This window comes from Myotis myotis, unplaced genomic scaffold, assembly GCF_014108235.1.
Source record: "Myotis myotis isolate mMyoMyo1 unplaced genomic scaffold, mMyoMyo1.p scaffold_m19_p_4, whole genome shotgun sequence".
In the NCBI taxonomy this organism is placed as follows: Eukaryota; Metazoa; Chordata; class Mammalia; order Chiroptera; family Vespertilionidae; genus Myotis; species Myotis myotis.
The window spans coordinates 59,522,003-59,544,758 of record NW_023416346.1 but is presented as its reverse complement, the minus strand read 5'-3'; the positions used below and the strand labels follow the sequence as shown (position 1 = coordinate 59,544,758).

The 22,756-nt window shown below is 43.3% G+C and overlaps 1 protein-coding gene and 2 pseudogenes across 3 annotated transcripts in view; 2 read left to right on the top strand and 1 right to left on the bottom strand.

Moving 5' to 3' along the window:
* The window catches only part of CENPI (centromere protein I), a 101,367-nt gene that overhangs the window by 30,677 nt on the left and 47,934 nt on the right, over nt 1-22,756 (top strand). For all 3 annotated transcript variants that reach the window (XM_036305210.1, XM_036305211.1, XM_036305209.1), the window contains 7 exons: nt 7,705-7,791; nt 8,355-8,483; nt 8,711-8,878; nt 8,996-9,116; nt 10,994-11,085; nt 12,960-13,077; nt 13,166-13,230. In XM_036305210.1, the coding sequence (XP_036161103.1) occupies nt 7,705-7,791; nt 8,355-8,483; nt 8,711-8,878; nt 8,996-9,116; nt 10,994-11,085; nt 12,960-13,077; nt 13,166-13,230 (780 nt within the window). The remainder of the gene's footprint in view (nt 1-7,704; nt 7,792-8,354; nt 8,484-8,710; nt 8,879-8,995; nt 9,117-10,993; nt 11,086-12,959; nt 13,078-13,165; nt 13,231-22,756) is intronic.
* Nucleotides 10,057-10,607, top strand: LOC118654059 (annotated as a pseudogene).
* Nucleotides 16,137-16,281, bottom strand: LOC118654893 (annotated as a pseudogene).

Below are 22,756 nucleotides of genomic sequence, written 5' to 3'. Positions count from 1 at the left end.
TCCTGGGGATCAGACATCCCTCTCACAATCTAGGACCGCTGGCTCCTAACTGCTCGCCTGCTTGCCTGATCACTCCTAACTGCCCCCCCTGCCAACCAGGTCACCCCCAACTGCACCACTGCCGTCCTGGTCATCCCTAACTGCCCCCACCCCGCTAGCATAGTCACCCCTTACTGCCCCCACCTCCACCGGACTGGTCGCCCCCAACAGCCCCCCTCTGCCAGCCTGGTTGCCCCCAACTGCCCCCCCCTGCCAGCCTGTTTGCCCCCAACTGCCCCCCTGCTGGCCTGGTCACTCCCAACTGCCCCGCTCTGCCATCCTGGTCGCCCCTGCAGTCTGCCGTTCAGTTGTTCGGTCGCCCCTCAGTGCTCCCCCTGCTTGCCAGGTCGCGCCAGGCAGCCTGCTGCTCAGTCATTTGGTCTACCTCACTAACCCCCCTGCCAGCCTGGTCACCCACACAGCCTGCTGCTCAGTCATTTGGTCTACCTCACTAACCCCCCTGCCAGCCTGGTCACCCACACAGCCTGCTGCTCAGTCATTTGGTCTAACCTCACTAACCCCCCTGCCAGCCTGGTCACCCACACAGCCTGCTGCTCAGTCATTTGGTCTTCCCTCACTAACCCCCCTGCCAGCCGTGTCGCCCCACACAGCCTGCTGTTCAGTTGTTTGGTCGCCCCTCACTGCCCCCTGTGCTGGCCTGGTCACCCCACACAGCCTGCTGCTCAGTCATTTGGTCATCCCCCACTAACCCCCCTGCTGGCCTTGTTGCCCCACGCACCCTGTTTGGTCATCCGTTTGGTTGTTTTGGATGTGAGGGCCGCTGGTTCTTTATATATATACCAGAGGCCCGGTGCACAAAAATTTGTGCACTCGGGGGGGAGGGAGGTCCCTCAGCCCGGCCTGTGCCCTCTCGCAGTCTGGGACCCCTCGGGAGATAACGACCTACTGGCTTAGGCCTGCTCCCGGGTGGCAGAGGGCAGGCCCAATCCCTAGGTGCAGCCCCTGGTTGGGATCAGAGCAGGGCTGATTGGGGAGTTGGGGCGCCGCCCGCTGTCATGCACAGAGCAGGGCAGATCAGGGGGTTGGGGCGCCGTCCTTTATCACCCACAGAGCAGGGCTGATCAGGGGGTTGGGGCGCCGTCCTTTATCACCCACAGAGCAGGGCAGATCAGGGGGTTGGGGCGCCGTCCTTTATCACCCACAGAGCAGGGCTGATCAGGGGGTTGGGGCGCCGTCCTTTATCACCCACAGAGCAGGGCAGATCAGGGGGTTGGGGCGCCGTCCTTTATCACCCACAGAGCAGGGCTGATCAGGGGGTTGGGGCGCCGCCACTGTCACACTCAGGGCAGGGCCAATGGGGAGGTTATGGCTCTACCCCATCACACACAGAGCAGGGCCAGTGGGGGGGTGAGTTGCGGCGCCCCCCTCTATCACCCACAGAGCAGGGCCGATCAGGGGGTTGGGGCGCCACCGCTGTCATACTCAGGGCAGGGCCGATGGGGAGGTTATGGCTCTACCCCGTCACACACACAGCAGGGCACATGGGGGGGTGTTGGGGCGCCACATCCTGTCACACACAGAGCAGGGCCAATCAGGGGATTGGGGCGCCACACGCTGTCACACAGAGAGCCGCGGAGCGAACAGGGGGTTGGGGAGCTCCCCCCATCAGGCACAGAGCAGGGCTGATCAGGGGGTTGGGGCGCCTTCCCCTGTCACGAACAGAGCAGGGCGGATAGGGAAGTTGTGGCCCCGCCCCCTGTCACACACAGAGCAACAGGGCCATCAGGGGGTTTGGGCGCTGCCCCTTGTCACGCTGATCCCAGTGCCAGGAAGCCTCGAAGCTCCGCTGATCCCGGTGCTGGGAGGCATATTACCCTTTTACTATATAGGATAGAGGGCTGGTGCACGGGTCGGGGCCGGCTGGTTTGCCCTGAAGGGTGTCCTGGATCAGGGTGGGGGTCCCCACTGGGGTGCCTGGCCAGCCTGGGTGAGGGGATGATGGCTGTTTGCAGCTGGTCACACACCCTTCAGGGTGGGGGTCCCCACTGGGCTGCCTGGCCAGTCTGGGTGAGGGGCTGAGGGCTGTTTTTAGGCTGGCAGGTTACTGAAGCTCCCAACTGCTCCTTTTTTCTTTTTTTTTTTTTTTATTCTGGGCCAGCTTTAGCTCTGACTCCAGCTCTGAGGCCTCTGCTGCTGAAAGCAGGTATCTGGTTTGTTTGTGTTCTCTAATCGAAACACGGTATCAACTCCAGCTCTGAGATCCCGGCTTGCTGAAAGCAGGTTTCTGGGGTTTTGTTTAGCTTCTATATTTGTAACTATGTTTCAAATTGCAAGCTCAGAGGCTGGCAAGGCAGGCGGGGAATGTTGGTTTCCTCCGTCACTGAAGCAAGCAAGCCTCATGTTAGTTTCAAGGGGCCTGGCTGCCGGCCGCCATCTTGGCTGGCAGTTAATTTGCATATCCCCCTGATTAGCCAATGGGAAGGGTAGCAGAGGTACGGCTAATTACCATGTTTCTCTTTTATTAGATAGGATATATAGAGTAGGGGCCCGGTGCATGAAATTTGTGCACTGGGGGAGGGGGGGGGTTCCCTCAGCCCAGCCTGCCCCCTCTCACATACTGGGAGCCCTCAGGGGTTGTCCTACTGATGGCTTAGGCCTGCTCCCTGTTCCCCTTTGGGATAGGGCGTAAGCCACAGTCTGGCCTCCCTTTGTGGGAGGTGACCGGGCTGATCAGGGGAAGGAACCACCCCCATCACCCCGCTGCTGCAGCCACTGCCAGTCACGTAGCCACCAAGGTGTTTTCATCAACACGGACTCCAGTCCTGTCACCATGAAAAAATGACAACTTTCTTTAGGCATTTTCAAGATGTGTCTTTCATATAATAATAATTTCTTTATTATTTTTTTTATCCTCATCTGAGAATATGTTTCCATTGATTTTTAGAGAATATGGAAGAGAAAGGGAAAGACAGAGAGAAACATCAAAATGAGAGGAACACTTTGATTGGTTGCCTCCTGCATGAGCCCTGACCTGGGCCCAGCCCTGGGAGGAGCCTGCAACCTAGGTACATGCCCTTGGTCAGAATTGAACCCAGACCCTGCCATCAGCAGGCCAAGGCATTATCCACTGCGCCAAACTGGCTAGGGCAGGATATGACATTTCTTAGCCCCTCCAGCAGCCGACCTTCATTTTTTTTTTCCAGGAGTGTGGTGAAAAACCCTAGATCACCTTCTTGTATTCTTATTACCCAAGTTACTAAGAATATTACCAGTGGCCTACAGGGAGCTTAGCCAATGAGCGGTCAGAAAAGGTGTTTCCTCTGTAGCTCACACCGATCCCTGGCTCGGCCCCTGCCCAGGCCTAAAGCCTTAGGCCAGATGTTAAGCCTGGGCAGGGGACCCCCAGCCCTGTGGTATCACAGGCTCCACCCCTGCCCAGGCCTCAGGCATCTGGCTGGGGCCTTAGGCCTGGAAAGGGGACCCCCAGCCCGCTCCGATCACCTGCCGAGGCCTAAGACCTCTGGCCAGGGCATTAGGCCTGGACAGGGGACTCCACCCTGCTCCGATCGCCTACCCAGGCCTCAGGCCTGTAGCTGGGGCGTTAGGCCTGGCAGGGGACCCTCAGCCCACTCTGATCGCAGGCTTTGACCCTGCACAGGCCAGAGGGGTGTTAGGCCTGTGCAGGGGACCCCTAGGCCGCTCTGAACACCTGCCCTGGCCTAAGGCCTCTGGCCTGGGCCTTAGGCCTGGGCAGGGGACCCCCAGCCCACTCCGATCGCAGGCTCCGCCCCTGCTCAGGCCTCTGGCTGGGGCATTAGGCCTGAGCAGGGGACCCCCAGCCCGCTCCGATGGCCTGCTCCACCCATGCCCAGGCCTCACGCTTCTGGCCAGGGCGATTGCTGGCCTCCCTGGTTCCTGATCTGTGGCCTGGATCCCGTGGGTGGCATCTGGCACTGCCTGCCCCACCTGCAGTATGCAAATTTAACGGCCATCTTTGTTGGGTTAATTTGCATACTCTTCTGATTGGCTGGTGGGCGTAGCAAAGGCATGGTCAATTAGCATCTTTGTCTTTTATTAGTGTAGATAGGATAAGTTTCTGATTGAATGAGCTCACCTACATTATGGAGGACAATCTGCTTTACTCAAAACCCATTGATTCAAAAGTAGATCATCCAAAATACATTCACAGAAACACCCAGAATAATGTTTTACCAAATACCTGGGTACCCCATAGCCAAGCCAAGTTGACACAAAATCAACAATCATAGGGATGGGAACCAAGCTGCTAGAACTCTGGGGCATAAACTGTGGAAAGGGGTGGAGAGAGGTCCTGGTTACACCCTCCCTCTGTTGTGCCTGCTATCTGAGTCCAGTTTCATCTTCAGAGAGTAAAACCCTGATGTTTGCCTAAAAGTGTAGTGAAGGAATTTGGGGTCTACCTGCTTCTCATGTAGGCTTTCAGCCAATCCTGTTTCTTTCCCCTCTTGCAGTTCCACTTTTCAGAGATAATCTGGATTCACAAATTCCTGAGTCTTTCTGGGGGTTCTCAAGCATGAATATTTTGAGGCATTTTTCTGTTGTTGCCTTAGGCTTCATTTTCTCTGTTCTGTTAAGTTGGTTATGGTTACTATTTTTTCATCTTCATTCTAGGTTTCAAAATCTTATTGAGATCTCTGATTTCCTGTTGTCTCCTCTCTTGTTCTCTTTGAACTTCTGCTTTAAGCCTTTTTCATTCCTTTACTTTTTAGTAAATGGGGCTTTGGGAGGACCCAGGGTTAAACACATATGTTCAGTATGCCATGTTTAACTGAAAGTTCCTTTTTTTTGGAGAAGAAAGTGTTAACTTTTTAACAACAAAGATAGGTTTAGTTAAGTAGGCAATAAATTCTAAAGTTCTCCCTACTAAATATTTGCTCTATCAAAAAACATTTAAGCTGAAAGCAAACGCTCTGATACTAATTGATATGAGTACATGCACGGAGGTCAGAAGATATTTCAGCATAGATAAACTGGGCCATTTCAGTTTTGTTAAAATAAATTTAATTTGAAGAAGCTGTTATAAAATAGGAATACTGTATTCCTAAGCCCCATTTTCCGCCTCCCTTATTTTATACAGTATTTGATTCAATAAAATTATACTATGATAAAGCATTTTGGTTATTTCCTTGGAATTCATTTTAGTGGTATGCTAGCTCTGGGTAGTCAGATATATCAAACACGTGTATCCAGCAGTAATGACTCCTATCATTGTAAAATTAATGGTTTTGTTAAGACTTATTTCAGTTATAGGAAGCAGCTTGGCTGCTGCATACCAATTGTTAGATTTCCTAATCAGTTTTTTCAGGAATTATGATAATCCTATCTAATAAAAGAGAAACATGGTAATTAGCCGTACCTCCGCTACCCTTCCCATTGGCTAATTAGGGGGATATGCAAATTAACTGACAGCCAAGATGGCGACCGGCAGCCAGGCAGCTTGAAGCGAACATGAGGCTTGCTTGCTTCAGTGACGGAGGACTCCAACGTTCCCCACCTGCCGCTGCCGGCCTCTGAGCTTGCAGTTTGAAACACTGTTACTAATATAGAAGCTAAACAAAACCCCAGAAACCTGCTTTCAGCCAGACGGGATCTCAGAGCTGGAGTTGAAACAGTGTTGCGATTATAGAACCCAAACAAACCAGATACCTGCTTTCAGCAGCGGAGGCCTAAGAGCTGGAGCCAAGTCTCAGAGCTAAAGCTGGCCCAGAATAAAAAGAAAAAGAAAAAAAGGAGCAGTTGGGAGCTTCAGTCACCCGCCAGCCTGAAAACAGCCCTCAGCTCCTCACCCAGACTGGCCAGGCACCCCAGTGGGGACCCCCTCCCTGAAGGGTGTGTGACCAGCTGCAAACAGCCATCATCCCCTCACCCAGGCTGGCCAGGCACCCCAGTGGGGACCCCCACCCTGAAAGGTGTGTGACCAGCTGCAAACAGCCATCAGCCCCTCACCCAGACTGGCGAGGCACCCCAGTGGGGACCCCCACCCTGATCCAGGACACCCTTCAGGGCAAACCAGCCAGCCCCCACCCATGCACCAGGCCTCTATCCTATATAGTAAAAGGGTAATATGCCTCCAGCACCGGGATCAGTGGAGCCGCGAGGCCTCCTGGCACCGGGATCAACGTGACAGGGGGCAGCGCCCAAACCCCCTGATCGCCCTGCGGCTCTGTGTGTGACAGGGGGCGGGGCCACAACTTCCCTATCCGCCCTGCTCTGTTCGTGACAGGGGAAGGCGCCCCAACCCCCTGATCAGCCCTGCTCTGTGCCTGATAGGGGGGAGCTCCCCAACCCCCTGCTCGCTCTGCAGCTCTATGTGTGACAGGGTGCGGCGCCCCAACCCTTCCCCCCACCGATGTGCCCTGCTCTGTGTGTGATGGGGTAGAGCCATAACCTCCCCATCGGCCCTGCCCTGAGTGTGACAGTGGCGGCGCCCCAACCCCCTGATCGGCCCTGCTCTGTGGGTGATAGAGGGCGGCGTCCCACCTGCCCCCCATGGGCCCTGCTCTGTGTGTGACGGGGTAGAGCCATAACCTCCCCATCGGCTCTGCCCTGAGTGTGACAGGGTGCAGTGCCCCAACCCCCTGATCGGCCCTGCTCTGTGTGTGACAGGGGGCGGTGCCCCAACTCCCCTATAGACCCTACTCTGTGAGTGATAGCGGGGAGCTTCTCAACCCCCTGATCGGCCCTGCTCTGTACGTGACAGAGGGTGCTCCCCAACCCCCTGATGGACCCTGCTCTGTGCGTGTCGGGGGGAGCTCCCCAACCCCCTGATTGACCCTGCTCTGTGCATGACAGGGTACGGAGCCCTAAACCCCCTGATGGGCCCTGCTCTGTGAGTGACAGGGGGCAGCGCCTCAACCCCCTGATTGACCCTGCTCTGTGCGTGATTGGGGGTGGCGCCGCAACCTCCCACTGACCCTGCCTTGAGTGTGACGGGGGGCGGTGCCCCAACCCCCCAATCGGCCCTACCCTGAGCGTGACTGAGGGTGGCATCGCTACCTCCCGATCCGCCCTGCTCTTTGCATGACAGCGGGGCGGCGCCCCAACTCCCCAATCGGCCCTGCTCTGAGCCCGACCAGGGGCTGCACCTAGGGATTGGGTCTGCCCTCTGCCACCCGGGAGCAGGCCTAAGCCAGCAGGTCGTTATCTCCTGAGTGGTCCCAGACTGCGAGAGGGCACAGGCTGGGCTGAGGGACCCCCTTCCCCCCCCCCCCCCGAGTGCACAAATTTTTGTGCACCGGGCCTCTAGTGTATTAATATTTCCTTTGCTCTATTTTCTTGGCTTTCCTTCTTGTCTTCTGTCTTCCTGTTCAAATCAAGAGTGAGTAAACTTTGAGTCATGAATATGCTACCCCTGAGAGTAAGCTGTGCTAGCAGGCATCACTGGTAAGCTTAAGGCATGGGCAAAGAAGAAGAGAGAAAATATAAGGAAGAACTAAAATAGCAGGATAAGTCATAAAAGAGAAGACAACAGGTTGGCGAGGGTTGTTTTATGACAGTTGATTTAAATGCCTGGTTATTCATTTCTTGATTTTCTATAGCATCTTCATGTAGCGGTAATACATAGTAAAATTAGTATCTGAATATATGCCCAATCTGTTTATTTTATTGTTACTCTTTTTTCTTACCACAGAATTGAAAATTGAAAACTCTTTTATTTTATTTCAGGGAAGGCAGCCTTATCTCCATGCTTTGTTGTCGCTGTATAAGTTCTTTGTTCCCACTTTGATTTCTGTATCATTGCCTGTGAAGAAGGTAAGGGATTAAGGAGTGATAAATCATATTGAGATTGAAATATTTTTTTTATTAATCTACAGATTTGGACTGAAATGTTTACAGCATACTGTTTTTTAAATTTATTTTTAAAATATTTTTTATTTTTATTTTTTACAAACACATTTTTATTGATTTGAGAGATGAGAAGAGGGAGAGAGAAAAACATAGGTCAGCTACCATCTATACGCCCCCTACTGGTGATTGAGCCTGCAACCTGGGCTTGTGCCCTGACCAGGAATGGAACCGGTTACCTTTTGGTGAACAGGATGATGCCCAACCAGTTGAGTCACACTGGCCAGGGCAGCATACTGTTTAAGATCTATTTTTATACTGTTCCTGTGAAGTATTTTTAGGGATTGGCACTTCGATCCCATTTGATGTATTTGATAGATTCTTGATAAGTCAAAAATCCTTTAAGTGGATTTGCATGGGTGCAAAATATTTTACTATCAATCTACTTTAAATTAATGAAGAGTTTTAGATTTTATGTTGCTTCAACTTATGGGTACTTACTCTTCTTTACTTTACATCCAAATTTATAGATCTATTTTAAGAATTCGGAGAATCTGTGGAAGACAGCTCTAGTTGCTGTGAGGCAAAGGAATCAGGAACCTTCTCCAGAACCTCTGAAGCTGATGTTAGGTCCAGCTACTGTCCATCCTAGAAAAAGAGTAAGTATCAAAGACCTCAAATGATTTTTTAAGGACTTCTTTTATTAAATCCACAAATAACCATTCAGATGTTGGAAGAGATTATAGATATTTAAATATGTTTTCATTACCCAGGATTCTATGCAAATCACATTCAAACTCCATTCATTGAACCACCTTAACTACTTTTACATTTATAGTTTGTAGTCTGCTTAGTTCATTGATATTTTATTGTCTTTCTTCTTTAGAAATGGAATTCTCATTCACTTATACCAGTGCTAAATTCCAGTAGCCACAATAAAGAATATGGAAAAAAAGGGATGCGTCTTTCTGATTATCTCAGTAGGAATAGAGCATTTTCAGGAGAACAGCTTAAAAGCTTCCCTCAACTCTTACAGAACATTCATTGCTTAGAGGTATGTGACTGGACCATGTGCTGATCTTTTTGTTATGCATTTCCTATCTGATGATTTACTTGTTGCTCTGACCTACTTTTTACATACTTAAGTTGACTGATTGCTCTGTCTTTGCAGCTGCCTTCTCAGATGGGTGCAGTGCTAAACAACTCTCTGCTACTTCACTATATTAACTGTGTCAGAGATGAATCACTTTTACTGAGGCTCTATCATTGGTTGAGTCAAACATTACAAGAAGGTAAAAATTGATGCTTAAAAGTTGGATGATTAAGGAAGGAACACGATAGTTTACAAATGGGTTTCTTTTATAAGGGTGCCAGATTCTAGACAGGAGGAGCATTCATCTGCTATCATTATTTCTTGGATATTAATCATATTCACAGCCTGAATGCCTCCATTTTTGTAATTTTAAGGGCAGTAAGAAAGGAGGTGTGTTGTTAAGGAAATACTCCCTGGTGGCCACCAAAACCCATTGGGTGGCTCCACTTTGATGACCATTACAGTGCAAGGACTCTGCATCTTTGTATGTCCAGAAACTTGCCTTTAAGTCCCCAAAACCTACAGATCAGTGCTAATAAAATCCAGAGGAGACTTTTGCCTTATTATTTCCTACTAGAAGTGATTCTGGTGACCAAAATGTTCATTTTTGCCAACTAGAGTATCTCCTCTCTGTTATGAGTATACATTAGGGCAAAATTAGTCATTAGATTTCTTAATTATAGAATTGAAGGAAAGGGCAGTGAGGGAGTTTTTCATATGGGCCATAGTAAATCCTGATAATTTGATTCCTCCAAGTGAGTCTATTTCTCTAGAGATAGTACTTTGTTTGCTAGATTGTTTTTTTTTCCTGAATAGGCAACTCCTGACTCTTCAAGTGTTTAAAAGTCGATTTTAGTTGGTTCCAAGTTAACACACCTTGCTCTACTTGGAATTTTTCTTTAGGTAGGGCATGATACAGTTATTAGATTTATATGTACTAAAGTTCAGCTCACCCTAATTGAAGTTTAGGGCATTCATAAATTTACTTATTTAGTTATTTATTTGAACAAATGTTTTAATGTTTTAGATAATACTTGGAACTGTGGTTGCTTAATAAATGGAAGTTTTCATATAAAAAATAATATTAAGAATTTTAAATTTTTACTCTTCCCAAAAGCAGCCAGGGGTGACTTCTGAAAATGGTTCTCTATTCATTTGACCCAGAAAACCCCACAAAATCATGCAAATTGAGAGCTTCAAATCTTCGTGTTCACTTTGAAACACTCAGGAAACTGCCCAGGCCACCAAGGGTATGCATATTTGAAAAGCCACCAAGTATGTGACGGTGCCAGTTTACAGAAGCAATGTGTGCCATTCCATCGTTATAATGGTGGCGTTCATAGGTGTGCCCAGGCCAAACAGTGGGGTTGGACACAGGGTCGGTGGCCCAAAAGGAGTGCTGAATTTTTGCTGCACATGCTTACAAATGCAGAGAGTAATGCTAAACTTAAAGGTTTAGATGCAGATTCTCTAGTCATTAAGCGCATCTAGGTAAACAAAGCTCCGAAGATGCAACACAGAACTTACAGAGCTCATGGGCGGATTAACTCATACATGAGCTCTCCCTGCCACATGGAGATGCTCCTTACTGAAGAAGAGCAGGTTGTTCCTAAACCAGAAGAGGTTGCACAGAAGGAAAAGATACCCCAGACGAAACTGAAGAAACAAAAACTTATGGCCCAGGAGTAAATTCAGCATGAAATAAATACTAATAAAGTAAAAGCAGAACAAAAAGAATTTTTAAATTTTGAAAGGGTTTAAATAATTAGTAACCAGTCATGGTTTTAAAATTCAAACAATAGAAAAATGAGAGTATCTTAGATCATTATGTGATATAAAAGCTAATCACATTCATATATGTGAATTTTTTCACTATAGGCCTTCCCCCTGTATTAGTGAAGAACATCTCACTATCACCTCTACATAACTATTGCAATCTACAGCTGTGTAGAGGTGTATGAGACTGATTGCTTGTGTATATTTGTCATTTATTTATTTTAGAGTTATGGTAATTATGTTTTATGTAGTTTTTATTGCTGTACAGCCTGATGCTTATGTTTAATATTTCTGCTGCAGAATGTATTTGGTACCAGGTGAATAATTATGAATGTGAAAAAGAATTTACCAACTTCCTGGACACTATCATCAAGGCAGAGTGCTTCTTACAAGTAAGATTCCACTTGTATACACTCCACCGCTTCTTACTAAAATATATTTGGTTATCTATTGAACACATTTCACAATATTTGCTCAATTCAAAACTCATTATAAATGAGGCCGAGTGACATTTGTCTTTGTACTGTTTGATTTGAAGAAAATTATTTGTTAAATTATGCAAATAAGAGAACAAACTGAAGATGTAATTGGATGTGTTCAATTAATTGAATTAGCTGGTAAGATAAATCTCTTAGCGTCACTACTTGTATTATAATCAACAAACGTTTTTATTTATTTATTTATTAAATATATTTTATTGATTTTTTTACAGAGAGAAAGGGAGAGGGATAGAGAGTTAGAAACATCGATGAGAGAGAAACATCGATCAGCTGCCTCCTACACACCTCCCACTGGGGTTGTGCCCGCAACCAAGGTACATGCCCTTGACTGGAATCGAACCTGGGACCTTTCAGTCCGCAGGCTGATGCTCTATCCACTGAGCCAAACCGGCCAGGGCATCAACAAATGTTTTTAAAATGTCGAATATATTCCACCAATTCTTTGGCCTGGATAGTCCTGAATTGTACTTTAAGCTGCAACTCAGGTGTCTTTGGGAAACCTTTACCTAACACTGGTTTAAATGTTTGCTCTATGTGCTCCCTTAGCTCCCTTGTGTTTACTTGTATCATGGCACTTTCAGCATCTATTTTTCTACACATTATGAGCACCCAGTGAGTTGGAACCATGTCTAAATTTTTTTCATGTACAGGTGTTCAGGTTAGTACCTGATACAAAAGAGATGCTCAATAAACGTTGAATACATCTTAAGGATTTGGCGTGAAACAATGGAATTGGAAATTGGGTTTGGATACTGGTGAAGATAAGGGATAAATTTAGGTTGACTTTAGGTTTCCTGCTTGAAAGGATGATGGTGGCATTCAGGGAGAAGGGGAGTATAGGAGGAGCAGGTTTTGAAGGAAAGATAAATTTGATTTAAAAGATGCCTGTGGGACATGTAAGAGGTCATAAATAGTAGGCAGTTAGATAAGAATTCTAGAGCTCAGGAATGAGACTTGGGATAGAGGTACAGATTAGGACTCCTCATGGCATAGATGGTGGTTTTAGCTATGTTATGGATAAGGTTGTCCAGAGAATTCATGTTATCAAAAGAAGGTCGAGAATGGAATTCTAGTGCACACTGCTATTTTTTAAAATATGTTTTTATTGACTTTAGAGAGAGGAAGGGAGAGATAGAAACATCAATGAGAGAGAATCATTGATTAGCTGCCTCCTGCACACCACCTATTGAGGATTAAGCCCCAAACCTGGTCATGTGCCCTGACTGGGAATTGAACCGTGACCTCCTGGTTCATGGTTTGATGCTCAGCCACTGAGCCACATCCGCGGGGCTGGTTTATACCACTATTTAAGGCTCAAGGTGACAAATGGAAAAAGGAAAGCCTTGGCTACTCATCTTGGTGGAAACGTAAACAGCCTAGATGGAGCTGCCTAGAGTTTGGATTTGCTCTCTGATCTCTAATGAAATTCCAGCCTTGTATACATTTGGTTGACTGCTTAAGTGGCTGCACTTCAAAATAATACCATTTTATTTTTTAAAATATTCTGTAACTTTTTACCTTCTTTCCAATTGATGAAGTTTATGATATTTGAAAACAATGTTGATAAAGATGGCAGTATATCCAAATATTCATCATCTGATCCTTTTTATGGGGAAGTTTGGCTTTTAATTATATTGATGACAAAATTAATCTAAGGGTAAAATAAATATATCACAGAATAAACTGGTTGCTTAGAGAGCACTTAAGACTGAAGAGTTCCATAAAAGAGTTCCATAAGAGTTATTTATTATCAACTTGTGTTACAGGAGGGATTTGATTCCTGTGAAGCATTCCTGTATAAGAGCCTTCCTCTCTGGGATGGCTTCTGTTGTCGATCACAGTTCCTTCAACTTATGAGCTGGTTTCCTTTTAGCAGCTTCTCTGGTATGTATTATGAAAACTTGGAATAATATGTAATTCAATGTAATATTAATGAAAAGGATTCTGAATACTTTTTTTTTTTAATTCCTAGAGGTGAAACCATTTATTTTTGACCATCTGGCACAGCTCTTCTTTACATCAACCATTTATTTCAAGGTAAAAACCCCCACTATCTTGACTAGATTGAGTAAGGAATATTATCCTATGGCCAGTGGTATGATTCCAAGCTCACATTATCGTAATGGTTTTCTAACAGGATTCTGTTGGACCTGGACTTGAGGTTCTACATTACTGAAATAAAAGTTAATGCATAATTTTCTGTTTTTAGATTTTGGTTGCATACAGTTTTCTTAAACTGTTTCTTCTTATAACAGAAAATAAAGTGAATGAACAGGTTGCAAATAAGTATTAATAAAAAGCAAACTGGGAAATACTTAAGCATATTTAGTTTGATTGTTGTCGTCAATATTTTTGTAGATACACTTACTCATTTCACCATTACTTATTGAGCATCCACTATGTGCTAGACACCCTTTTTGGTACTGGGAAAACTGTAATGACCAAAGCAAACAAAACTCCCTGTGACACTCATACTATATATTTATAATATTGTCGTTTTCTGCTAATAAAATTGTAACAACCTTATATGATAACTTGTGTTACTCGTTTGGGGTCTCCAAAAGGACTACTGTGGCTTCCAGGAGTTTTACCTGAGTTTGAGAGCCACATTCTTATAGAATGGTTATTCCTATTCCAGAAGAGTGACAACATAAATAATATTTCTTTTATAACTTTTCTTCAACTTAGTTCACCCACTGTTGGCCACATTTACAGGAAAAATATGTTATCCTAGAATTTGTTATAATCAAATGGCATTTTATTAATTACCTATTACATTAACTTGGATTTGAAATTTATTTGTATTATTTGTAATGTATTACTAGACGAATATCATTTATATGACAATACACACCACTTCCAGCTAATGTATTTTCAGGAACTTCATTTTACAGCTTTTTGTGATTCTCTTCTGACCTTCTAATTTGGTTATTTATTTCTTCTCTTATTCCACCAGTCTAGAGAGCTACTTATCTATAAATATTAGGTTGAACCATTATTTTATATGAGGGATATATTTGTATTTGAGAGTGGGAGATGAGGAGAGGAAAGGATTGAGAAAGGGAAATAGGCAGTGGGCTAAGGATAGAATTCAGGAATACTTATTTAATTCTCAGCTAAAAAGGAGAGTCTATGAGGGAACCTTTTCAAGAAGCATTAAAATATAATGTTATTAACCAATGTTGTAAATTTAATTTGTAAAAAATATGAAAAGAATCCGGAAAACAATAGTGCCAAGAAAATAAACAATACAGGATATCAAGGAATGAAATAATAATATTGCCATTATCCCAGGAAGGTCCAGAAAGATAAGGACGAAAAAATTGCGGGGGGGGGGGGTTGATAATTCAGAGATTTTAGCTATCTTTGTGAACAGTTTCATTGGAGTGTGGTAGAAGCCAGATTGTAGAAATTGAGGAGTCAATGAGAAGCAAAAATAAGACAATAAGTATAGCTATGTTTCCAAAAGTTTAGCTGAAAAGAAGAGGTAGAAAGATAGCTATAGTAGGACTTTGAATCAAGGGAATATTGTGGTGGATTATTTTGCTTTTTGTCTCCAGAATGAGAGAAACCTGAGCATGTTTATAGTTAGAATAGAAGGAGCTAGTTAAGAAAAGGGAGAGGTGGAAAATGGAGGAAGGATTGGAAATAATTGATGATGCAGGGTTTCAGAAGAAACATGAAGGTACTGATTTAAGACTATATAAAGGGATTTGCTTGAGTGGATGTTGAGGGTTGGCATGTACTACTTATTCTTTAAGACTGGGACAAGGAGATATATATACACACACACACACACACACACACACACACACACACACACACACACAGTTGGAAGAAAGGACAAGAAATTGAAATACTTTGTGACTAAACATGTTAAATTTCTCAAAATAAGTGCGTTGTAGAGAATAGAAATGAATAGGGGGGTTCAGTGCCTAGAACAGCCACTGATAAAAATAAGAGACAGAGCTAATTGAAGAGAAATAAAAGGATTATTGAGCTTCATTTGGGGCCCAGATGAAATTGGAGACCATAAATTTGGAGTGGTGCCAATCTGTATAGTTGTGTGTTTTTCTTTAGCTTAGATGTAGGAGTAAAGTGAGTGATGGGGTTGAATCAATTAGGATTTTGCTGGTGGAATGGAGTGAAAGAGAATTGTGAATTATCAACAGTGTGGTCTACTGTAAATAGGTAGGTGAGGCTAAGAGAAGGCTAAAAAGAATAAAAAGTAACATTAAAAAGGAAGAATCAAGGGATTGAATGTCTCTGAAGTTAAAGAGCAAGAATAACTAGTTGGAGTTGGTGTGAGAAAACTAGAAGAATAGGAGGTCATAACAAAGAAAGAGTAATAGATTTTGGTGGTGGTTCAGTTCAGGTTATGGTAAAGTTTAATGTGTGGCTGTGAGTAGGTAACTAAGGTAGAGTGAAGGTGAAAATTACTTGGCTTGAGGTCAAGGAACTGTGAAGCTAAAGTATTAGGTTGACCATCTTCATGGACACTGACCTGACTGAGGTGTTGATGGCAGGACTTGAGGCAGAGGGTGCTAAGGTTCTCAATGAATGTAGATTAGTTTCCAGGAGGTAGATAGGAGAGATACAGAAAAATAATAAGTAAAGGTAGTGTACAACAAAAGAGAAAGGTTTTTTATGTAAGAAAGGTGGAGTAATAGTTTGGAAATAGTGTTGAAGATAGATAGCTTTTGAGTTGGGTTAAAAAAACCAAAGAGTAATCCAATTCATGAGAAAAACTGACTACAGCAAAGTGAAATCTGAAATATAGGTCTTTGATCTTAGCCTAACAAATTCAGCTAATGTTACTGCTAATGAGGTTCTGTAGCTCAGCAAACATTTGTAAATATTCTAAAGCTAGGCAGTTTTTCCCCCCTGTGGTACCTGATTAAATAGAACATCCATTTGTTTTCGTTCTTTTTTTTTTTTTTTTTGTATGTGCCTCAGGCATGAAACAGCTCTGACCACCAACACAGGCATCAAGCTAGGATGAACTAAGGACTGTACATCTGCTTTGCCCCTGATTGATATAAGGGCAACACCACCGATCAGGTGTCTCCTTGTCCATTACCAGGGAGTCATTTGTTTTCTTTATATCTTTTTAAAGTTCCCTTTTTAAAGGGAGATTTATTTCTGATTTCATATTTACATTCTAAAAGAAGGGGTTTACATTCTGTTCCCATTATTAGCAGTGAGGAGCTGGGGCCATGTTACCTCCAAGTGTTGAAGTGGAATAGGGAAATGTATTTAAAGGAAACAGTACCTTGGCTGGGAGGAGAGGGAGAGCCAAGATTTGATGAGTGTAAGAAGACAGAGAAAGCATATTTTGAAGGTATAGGTTTAGATTACCATGGAATAGAGCAAGGGTCCTCAAACTACGGCCCGCAGGCCACATGCAAATACAAATATTGTATTTGTTCCCGTTTTGTTTTTTTACTTCAAAATAAGATATGTGCAGTGTGCATAGGAATTTGTTCATAGTTTTTTTTTTAAACTATAGTCCGGCCCTCCAACGGTCTGAGGGACAGTGAACTGGCCCCCTGTTTAAAAAGTTTGAGGACCCCTGGAATAGAGGTTCTGGAAACTGCAGTTGAAAGATTTGGGAAGGAAGGTGTCAATGAAAGGGCAAAAGAAGCACAGAGAAGTATAGAGTACAAGAAAAGATAGTTGACTACTAAAGGGGCTTTTATTTATACCTGAAAGTAAGGTGTCAATTTCTTTTTTTTAAGGTGTCAATTTCTTACTGAAAGTTTCAAACTTGTAGAGAATGTTTTTTTAAAATATATTTTATTGATTTTTTACAGAGAGGAAGGGAGAGGGATAGAGAGTTAGAAACATCGATGAGAGAGAAACATCGATCAGCTGCCTCCTGCACACTCCCCACTGGGGGATGTGCCCACAACCAAGGTACATGCCCTTGACCAGAATCGAACCTGGGACCCTTGAGTCCGCAGGCTGACGCTCTATCCACTGAGCCAAACCGGCCAGGGCTGTAGAGAATTTTTTAAAAATATATTTTGATTTTTTACAGAGAGGAAGGGAGAGGGATAGAGAGTTAGAAACATTGATGAGAGAGAAACATCGATTAGCTGCCTCCTGCACACTCTCCACTGGGGATGTGCCCGCAACCAAGGTACATGCCCTTGACCGGAATCAAACCTGGGACCCTTGAGTCCGAAGGCCAACGCTCTATCCACTGAGCCAAACCGGTCAGGGTGAACTTGCAGAGAATTTTTGTAAAAGTTTATTTGAGCCAAACTAATGACAAGATCTCAAATGCTGCAGAGAATAACAGTTTTGCAGTTTCTTTTATGCATTGGAATTAAGGAAGGTTATATGAAAACTAGAAGCCCAGTGCATGAATTCGTGCACATTGAAAAGAAGTATTTTAGAGGCCAGGGAGGGACTGCAGGAGGTTGGCTCTAGGGCGTGTCCGGTCCATCGCACCCAGTCCCCATCGGGGCTGATCAGGGCCAGCTGGCTGGGGAAGGACCACAGGAGGGCTCCACGGCATGTCTGGCCCATCTCTCCCAGTTCCAATCGGCAAGACCCCAGCAGCAAGCTAACCTACTGGTCAGAGCATCTGCCCCCTGGTTGTCAGTGCGCATCATAGTGACTGGTTGAGCAGTTGACCAAACGGTCGGACACTTAGCATATTAGGCTTTTATATATATAGATGGGAGAAAGCAAGACAGGATTGTACCTCAGGATAGTTAACAAGATTATGAGCTCCCTTAAAGGTGGTCTGGAAAGATTACTTTTGGCATTTCAAAGGAGTAACATAGATGCACAAGAATAATGGACAGTACTTGCTGAGAAATCTTTTTTTTTCCTATTGCTTAAAGTATTACAAAAAGTATTACATATGTCTCCTTTTTTCCCCCCCGCCCTTGACAATCCCCTGGCCTCCCCTACCCCCCAGTGTCTTATGTCCATTGGTTATGCTTATATGCATGCATACAAGTCCTTTGGTTGATCTCTTACCCACCCCCCTCCTGCCCTCCCACCCTCCCCGGCCTTCCTGCTGTAGTTTGACAGTCTGTTCGAGGCAGCTCTGCCTCTGTATCTATTTTTGTTCATAAGTTTATAATGGTCTTTATTATCCAGAAATGAGTGAGATCATGTGGTATTTTTCCTTCATTGACTGGCTTATTTCACTGAGCATAATGCTCTCCAGTTCCATCCATGCTGTTGCAAATGGTAAGAGTTCCTTCTTTTTTACAGCAGCATAGTATTCCATCGTGTAGATGTACCACAGTTTTCTAATCCATTCATCTACAGTTGGGCACTTAGGCTGTTTCCAGATCTTAGCTATGGTGAATTGTGCTGCTATGAACATAGGGGTGCATATATCCTTTCTGATTGGTGTTTCTGGTTTCTTGGGATATATTCCTAGAAATGGGATCACAGGGTCAAATGGGAGTTCCATTTGTAGTTTTTTGAGGAAACTCCATACTGTCTTCCATAGTGGCTGCACCAGTCTGCATTCCCACCAGCAGTGCACAAGTGTTCCTTTATCTCCACATCCTCTCCAGCACTTGTCGTTTGTTGATTTGTTGATGATAGCCAGTCTGACAGGTGTGAGATGGTACCTCATTGTTGTTCTGATTTGCATCTCTCGGATGATTAGTGACTTTGAGCATGTTTTCATATGTCTCTTGGCTTTCTGAATGTCCTCTTTTGAAAGGTGTCTATTTAGATCCTTTGCCCATTTTTTGATTGGATTGTTTATCTTCCTTTTGTTAAGTTGTATGAGTTCCCTATAAATTTTGGAGATTAGGCCCTTATCAGATATGACATTGGCAAATATGTTTTCCCACGCAGTGGGTTTTCTTGTTGTTTTGTTGATGGTTTCTTTTGCTGTGCAGAAGCTTTTTATTTTGATGTGGTCCCATTTGTTTATTTTCTCTTTAGTTTCCAATGCCCTAGGAGATGTATCGGTGAAGAAATTGCTTCGGCATATGTCTGAGATTTTGTTGCCTTTGGATTCTTCTAGAATTTTTATGGTTTCCTGTCGTACATTTAAGTCCTTTATCCATTTTGAGTTTATTTTTGTGTATGGTGTAAGTTGGTGGTCTAGTTTCATTTTCTTGCATGTATCTGACCAATTTTCCCAACACCATTTATTGAAGAGAATATCTTGACTCCATTGTTTGTTCTTGCCTCCTTTGTCAAATATTAATTGAGCATATTGGTTGGGGCTGATTTCTGGGCTCTCTATTCTATTCCATTGATCAATATGTCTGTTCTTGTGCCAGTACCAGGCAGTTTTGAGAACAGTGGCTTTGTAATACAGCTTGATATCTGGTATTGAGATCCCACCTACTTTGTTCTTTCTCAGGATCGCTGCAGCTATTCGGGGTCGTTTTTTGTTCCAGATGAATTTTTGGAGAGTATGTTCTAGGTCTGTGAAATATGCCATTGGTATTTTAATGGGAAGTGCGTTAAATTTATAGATTGCTTTGGGCAGTATGGACATTGTAATGATGTTGATTCTACCAATCCAAGAACATGGTATGTTCTTCCATCTCTTTATGTCTTCCTCTATCTCTTTTTTCAACGTCCTGTAGTTTTCTGAGTAGAGGTCTTTTACCTCTTTAGTTAGGTTTATTCCTAGGTAGCTTAATTTTTTTGGTGCGATGGTAAATGGGATTGCTTTTTTAGTCTCTCTTTCTGCACATTGACTATTGGTGTATAGAAATGCCATAGATTTCTTGGCGTTACTTTTGTATCCTGCTACATTGCCGAATTCTTTTATTAAGTCTAATAGTTTATTGATGGAGTCTTTAGGGTTTTTTAAGTATAATATCATGTCATCTGCAAATAAGGACAGTTTTACTTCTTCTTTTCCAATTTGGATGCCTTTTATTTCTTCTTCTTGTCTAATTGCAATGGCTAATACTTCCAGTACTATGTCGAGCAGGAGTGGTGAGAGTGGGCATCCCTGTCTTGTTCCTGTTCTTAGGGCAAATGGTGTTAGTTTTTGTCCATTGAGTATGATGTTGGCTGTGGGTTTGTCATATATGGCTTTTATTATGTTGAGGTATGATCCTTCAATTCCCACCTTGCTGAGAGTTTTTATCAAAAATGGGTGTTGAATTTTGTCAAACGCTTTTTCTTCATCAATTGATATGACTATGTGGTTTTTTTCTTTCAATTTGTTTATGTGATGTATCACGTTTATTGATTTGCGGATATTGTACCATCCTTGGATCCCTGGGAAAAATCCTACTTGGTCGTTTTGTATGATCTTTCTGATGTACTGCTGGATCCGATTTGCTAAGATTTTGTTGAGGATTTTGGCATCTATGTTCATGAGGGATATTGGCCTGTAATTCCCTTTCATTGTGTTGTCTTTACCTGGTTTTGGCATTAGGGTGATGCTGGCTTCGTAGAATGAGCTTGGAAGTGTTCCTTCCTCTTGGATTTTTTGGAGTAGTCTGAGGAGGATAGGTTTTAGTTCTTCCCTGAATGTTTGGTAAAACTCCCCTGTGAAGCCGTCTGGTCCTGGGCTTTTGTTTGCTGGAAGCTTTTTGATGACTGCTTCAATTTCTTCCATAGTTATTGGCCTATTGAGATTTTTAGATTCTTCCTGATTAAGTTTTGGAATGTTGTATTTTTCTAGGAATTTGTCCATTTCCTCCAGGTTGTCTAGTTTGTTGGAGTAGAGTTGTCCATAGTATTTATTAACAATCATTTGTATTTCTGTGGGGTCTGTTGTTATTTCGCCTCTATCATTTCTGATTTTGTTTATTTGGGTCCTTTCTCTTTGCTTCTTGGTGAGCCTGGCTAGAGGTTTGTCAATCTTGTTTATCCTTTCAAAGAACCAGCTCTTGGTTTCATTGATTTTCTGTATTGTTTTTTTTTGTCTCTATGTCATTTATTTCTGCTCTAATCTTTATTATCTCCTTCCTTCTGCTCACTCTGGGGTTTTCTTTTTGATCTCTTTCTAATTCTTTGAGCTGTAGATTTAGATGATTTGCTACCATTTTTTCTTTTTTGTTGAGATAGGCCTGTAGAGCTATAAACTTCCCTCTCAGGACTGCTTTCATTGTGTCCCAAAGGTTTTGGATTGTTGTGTTTTCATTGTCATTAGTTTCCAGGATGTTTTTAATTTCTTCTTTGATCTCATTGGTAACCCAATCAATATTTAATAACGTGTTATTCAGCTTCCAAGTGTTTGAGTATTTTGAGTTGTTTTTATTGTAGTTTATTTCTAATATTATGGCCTTGTGGTCTGAGAAGATGCTTGGTATGATTTCAATCTTCTTGAATTTGGGGAGACTTTGTTTGTGACCCAATATGTGGTCTATTTTTAAATATGTCCCATGAGCACTTGAGAAGAATGTATATTTTGTGGCTTTGGGGTGAAGTGTTCTGAAGATGTCAATTAAGTCCATCTGATCTAGTGAGTCATTTAGGATTGCTGTTTCTTTGCTGAGTTTTTGTCTAGCGGATTTATCCAGTGATGTCAGTGGTGTATTAAAGTCCCCTACTATGATTGTATTGTTGTCGATCTCTCCCCTGATATCTTCCAGGAGTTTTCTTATGTATGTGGGTGCTCCTGCATTGGGTGCATATATGTTTATCAGGGTTATATCCTCTTGTTGTATTGATCCCTTTAGTATTATGAAGTGGCCTTTCTTATCTCTTGTTATGGCCTTCACTTTGAGGTCTATTTTGTCTGATATAAGTATTGCTACCCCAGCTTTCTTTTCCTTTCCATTTGCCTGAAAGATATTTTTCCATCCCTTCACTTTCAGTCTGTGTGAGTCCCTTCTAATGAGGTGGGTCTCTTGTAGACAGGAAATATATGGGTCATGTTTTTTTATCCATTCAGCCACTCGATGTCTTTTGATTGGACCATTTAGTCCATTTACGTTTAAAGTTATTATTGAAAGGTACTTGTTTGTAGCCATTTCTATTTTTTTTTGTGTGTGTGTGGCTGTTTTCTTTCTGGGCTTTTTAGTTCTTCTTTTTACACCAGTCCCTTTAGCATTTCTTGCATTTCTGGCTTGGTGGTGATAAACTCCCTTAGCCTTTTTTTTGTCTGTGAAGCTTCTTATTTCCCCTTCAATTTTGAATGATAGCCTTGCTGGATAAAGTATTCTTGGATTCAGTCCTTTGCTTTGCATCACTTTGTAAATTTCTGTCCATTCTTTTCTGGCCTGATGTGTTTCTGTTGAGAAATCATTTGATAATCTGATGGGGGATCCTTTGTAGGTAACTCTCTGTTTCTCTCTTGCAGCCTTTAAGATTCTGTCTTTGTCTTGTACATTTGCCATCATTATTATGACGTGTCTTGGTGTGGGTCTTTTGGGGTTCATCTTGCCTGGGACTCTCTGTACTTGTGTAACTTTTTTCTTCCCCATATCAGGGAATTTTTCTGACATTATTTCTTCAAATAGATTTTCTAATCCTTGCTGCTCTTCTTGTCCTTCTTGCAGCCCTATTATGCGTATGTTACTTCGTTTCATGTTGTCCCAAAGCTCCCTTAGGCTCTCCTCCTGCTTTTTAATTCTTTTCTCCAGTTGCTGTTCAGATTGAGCTTGTT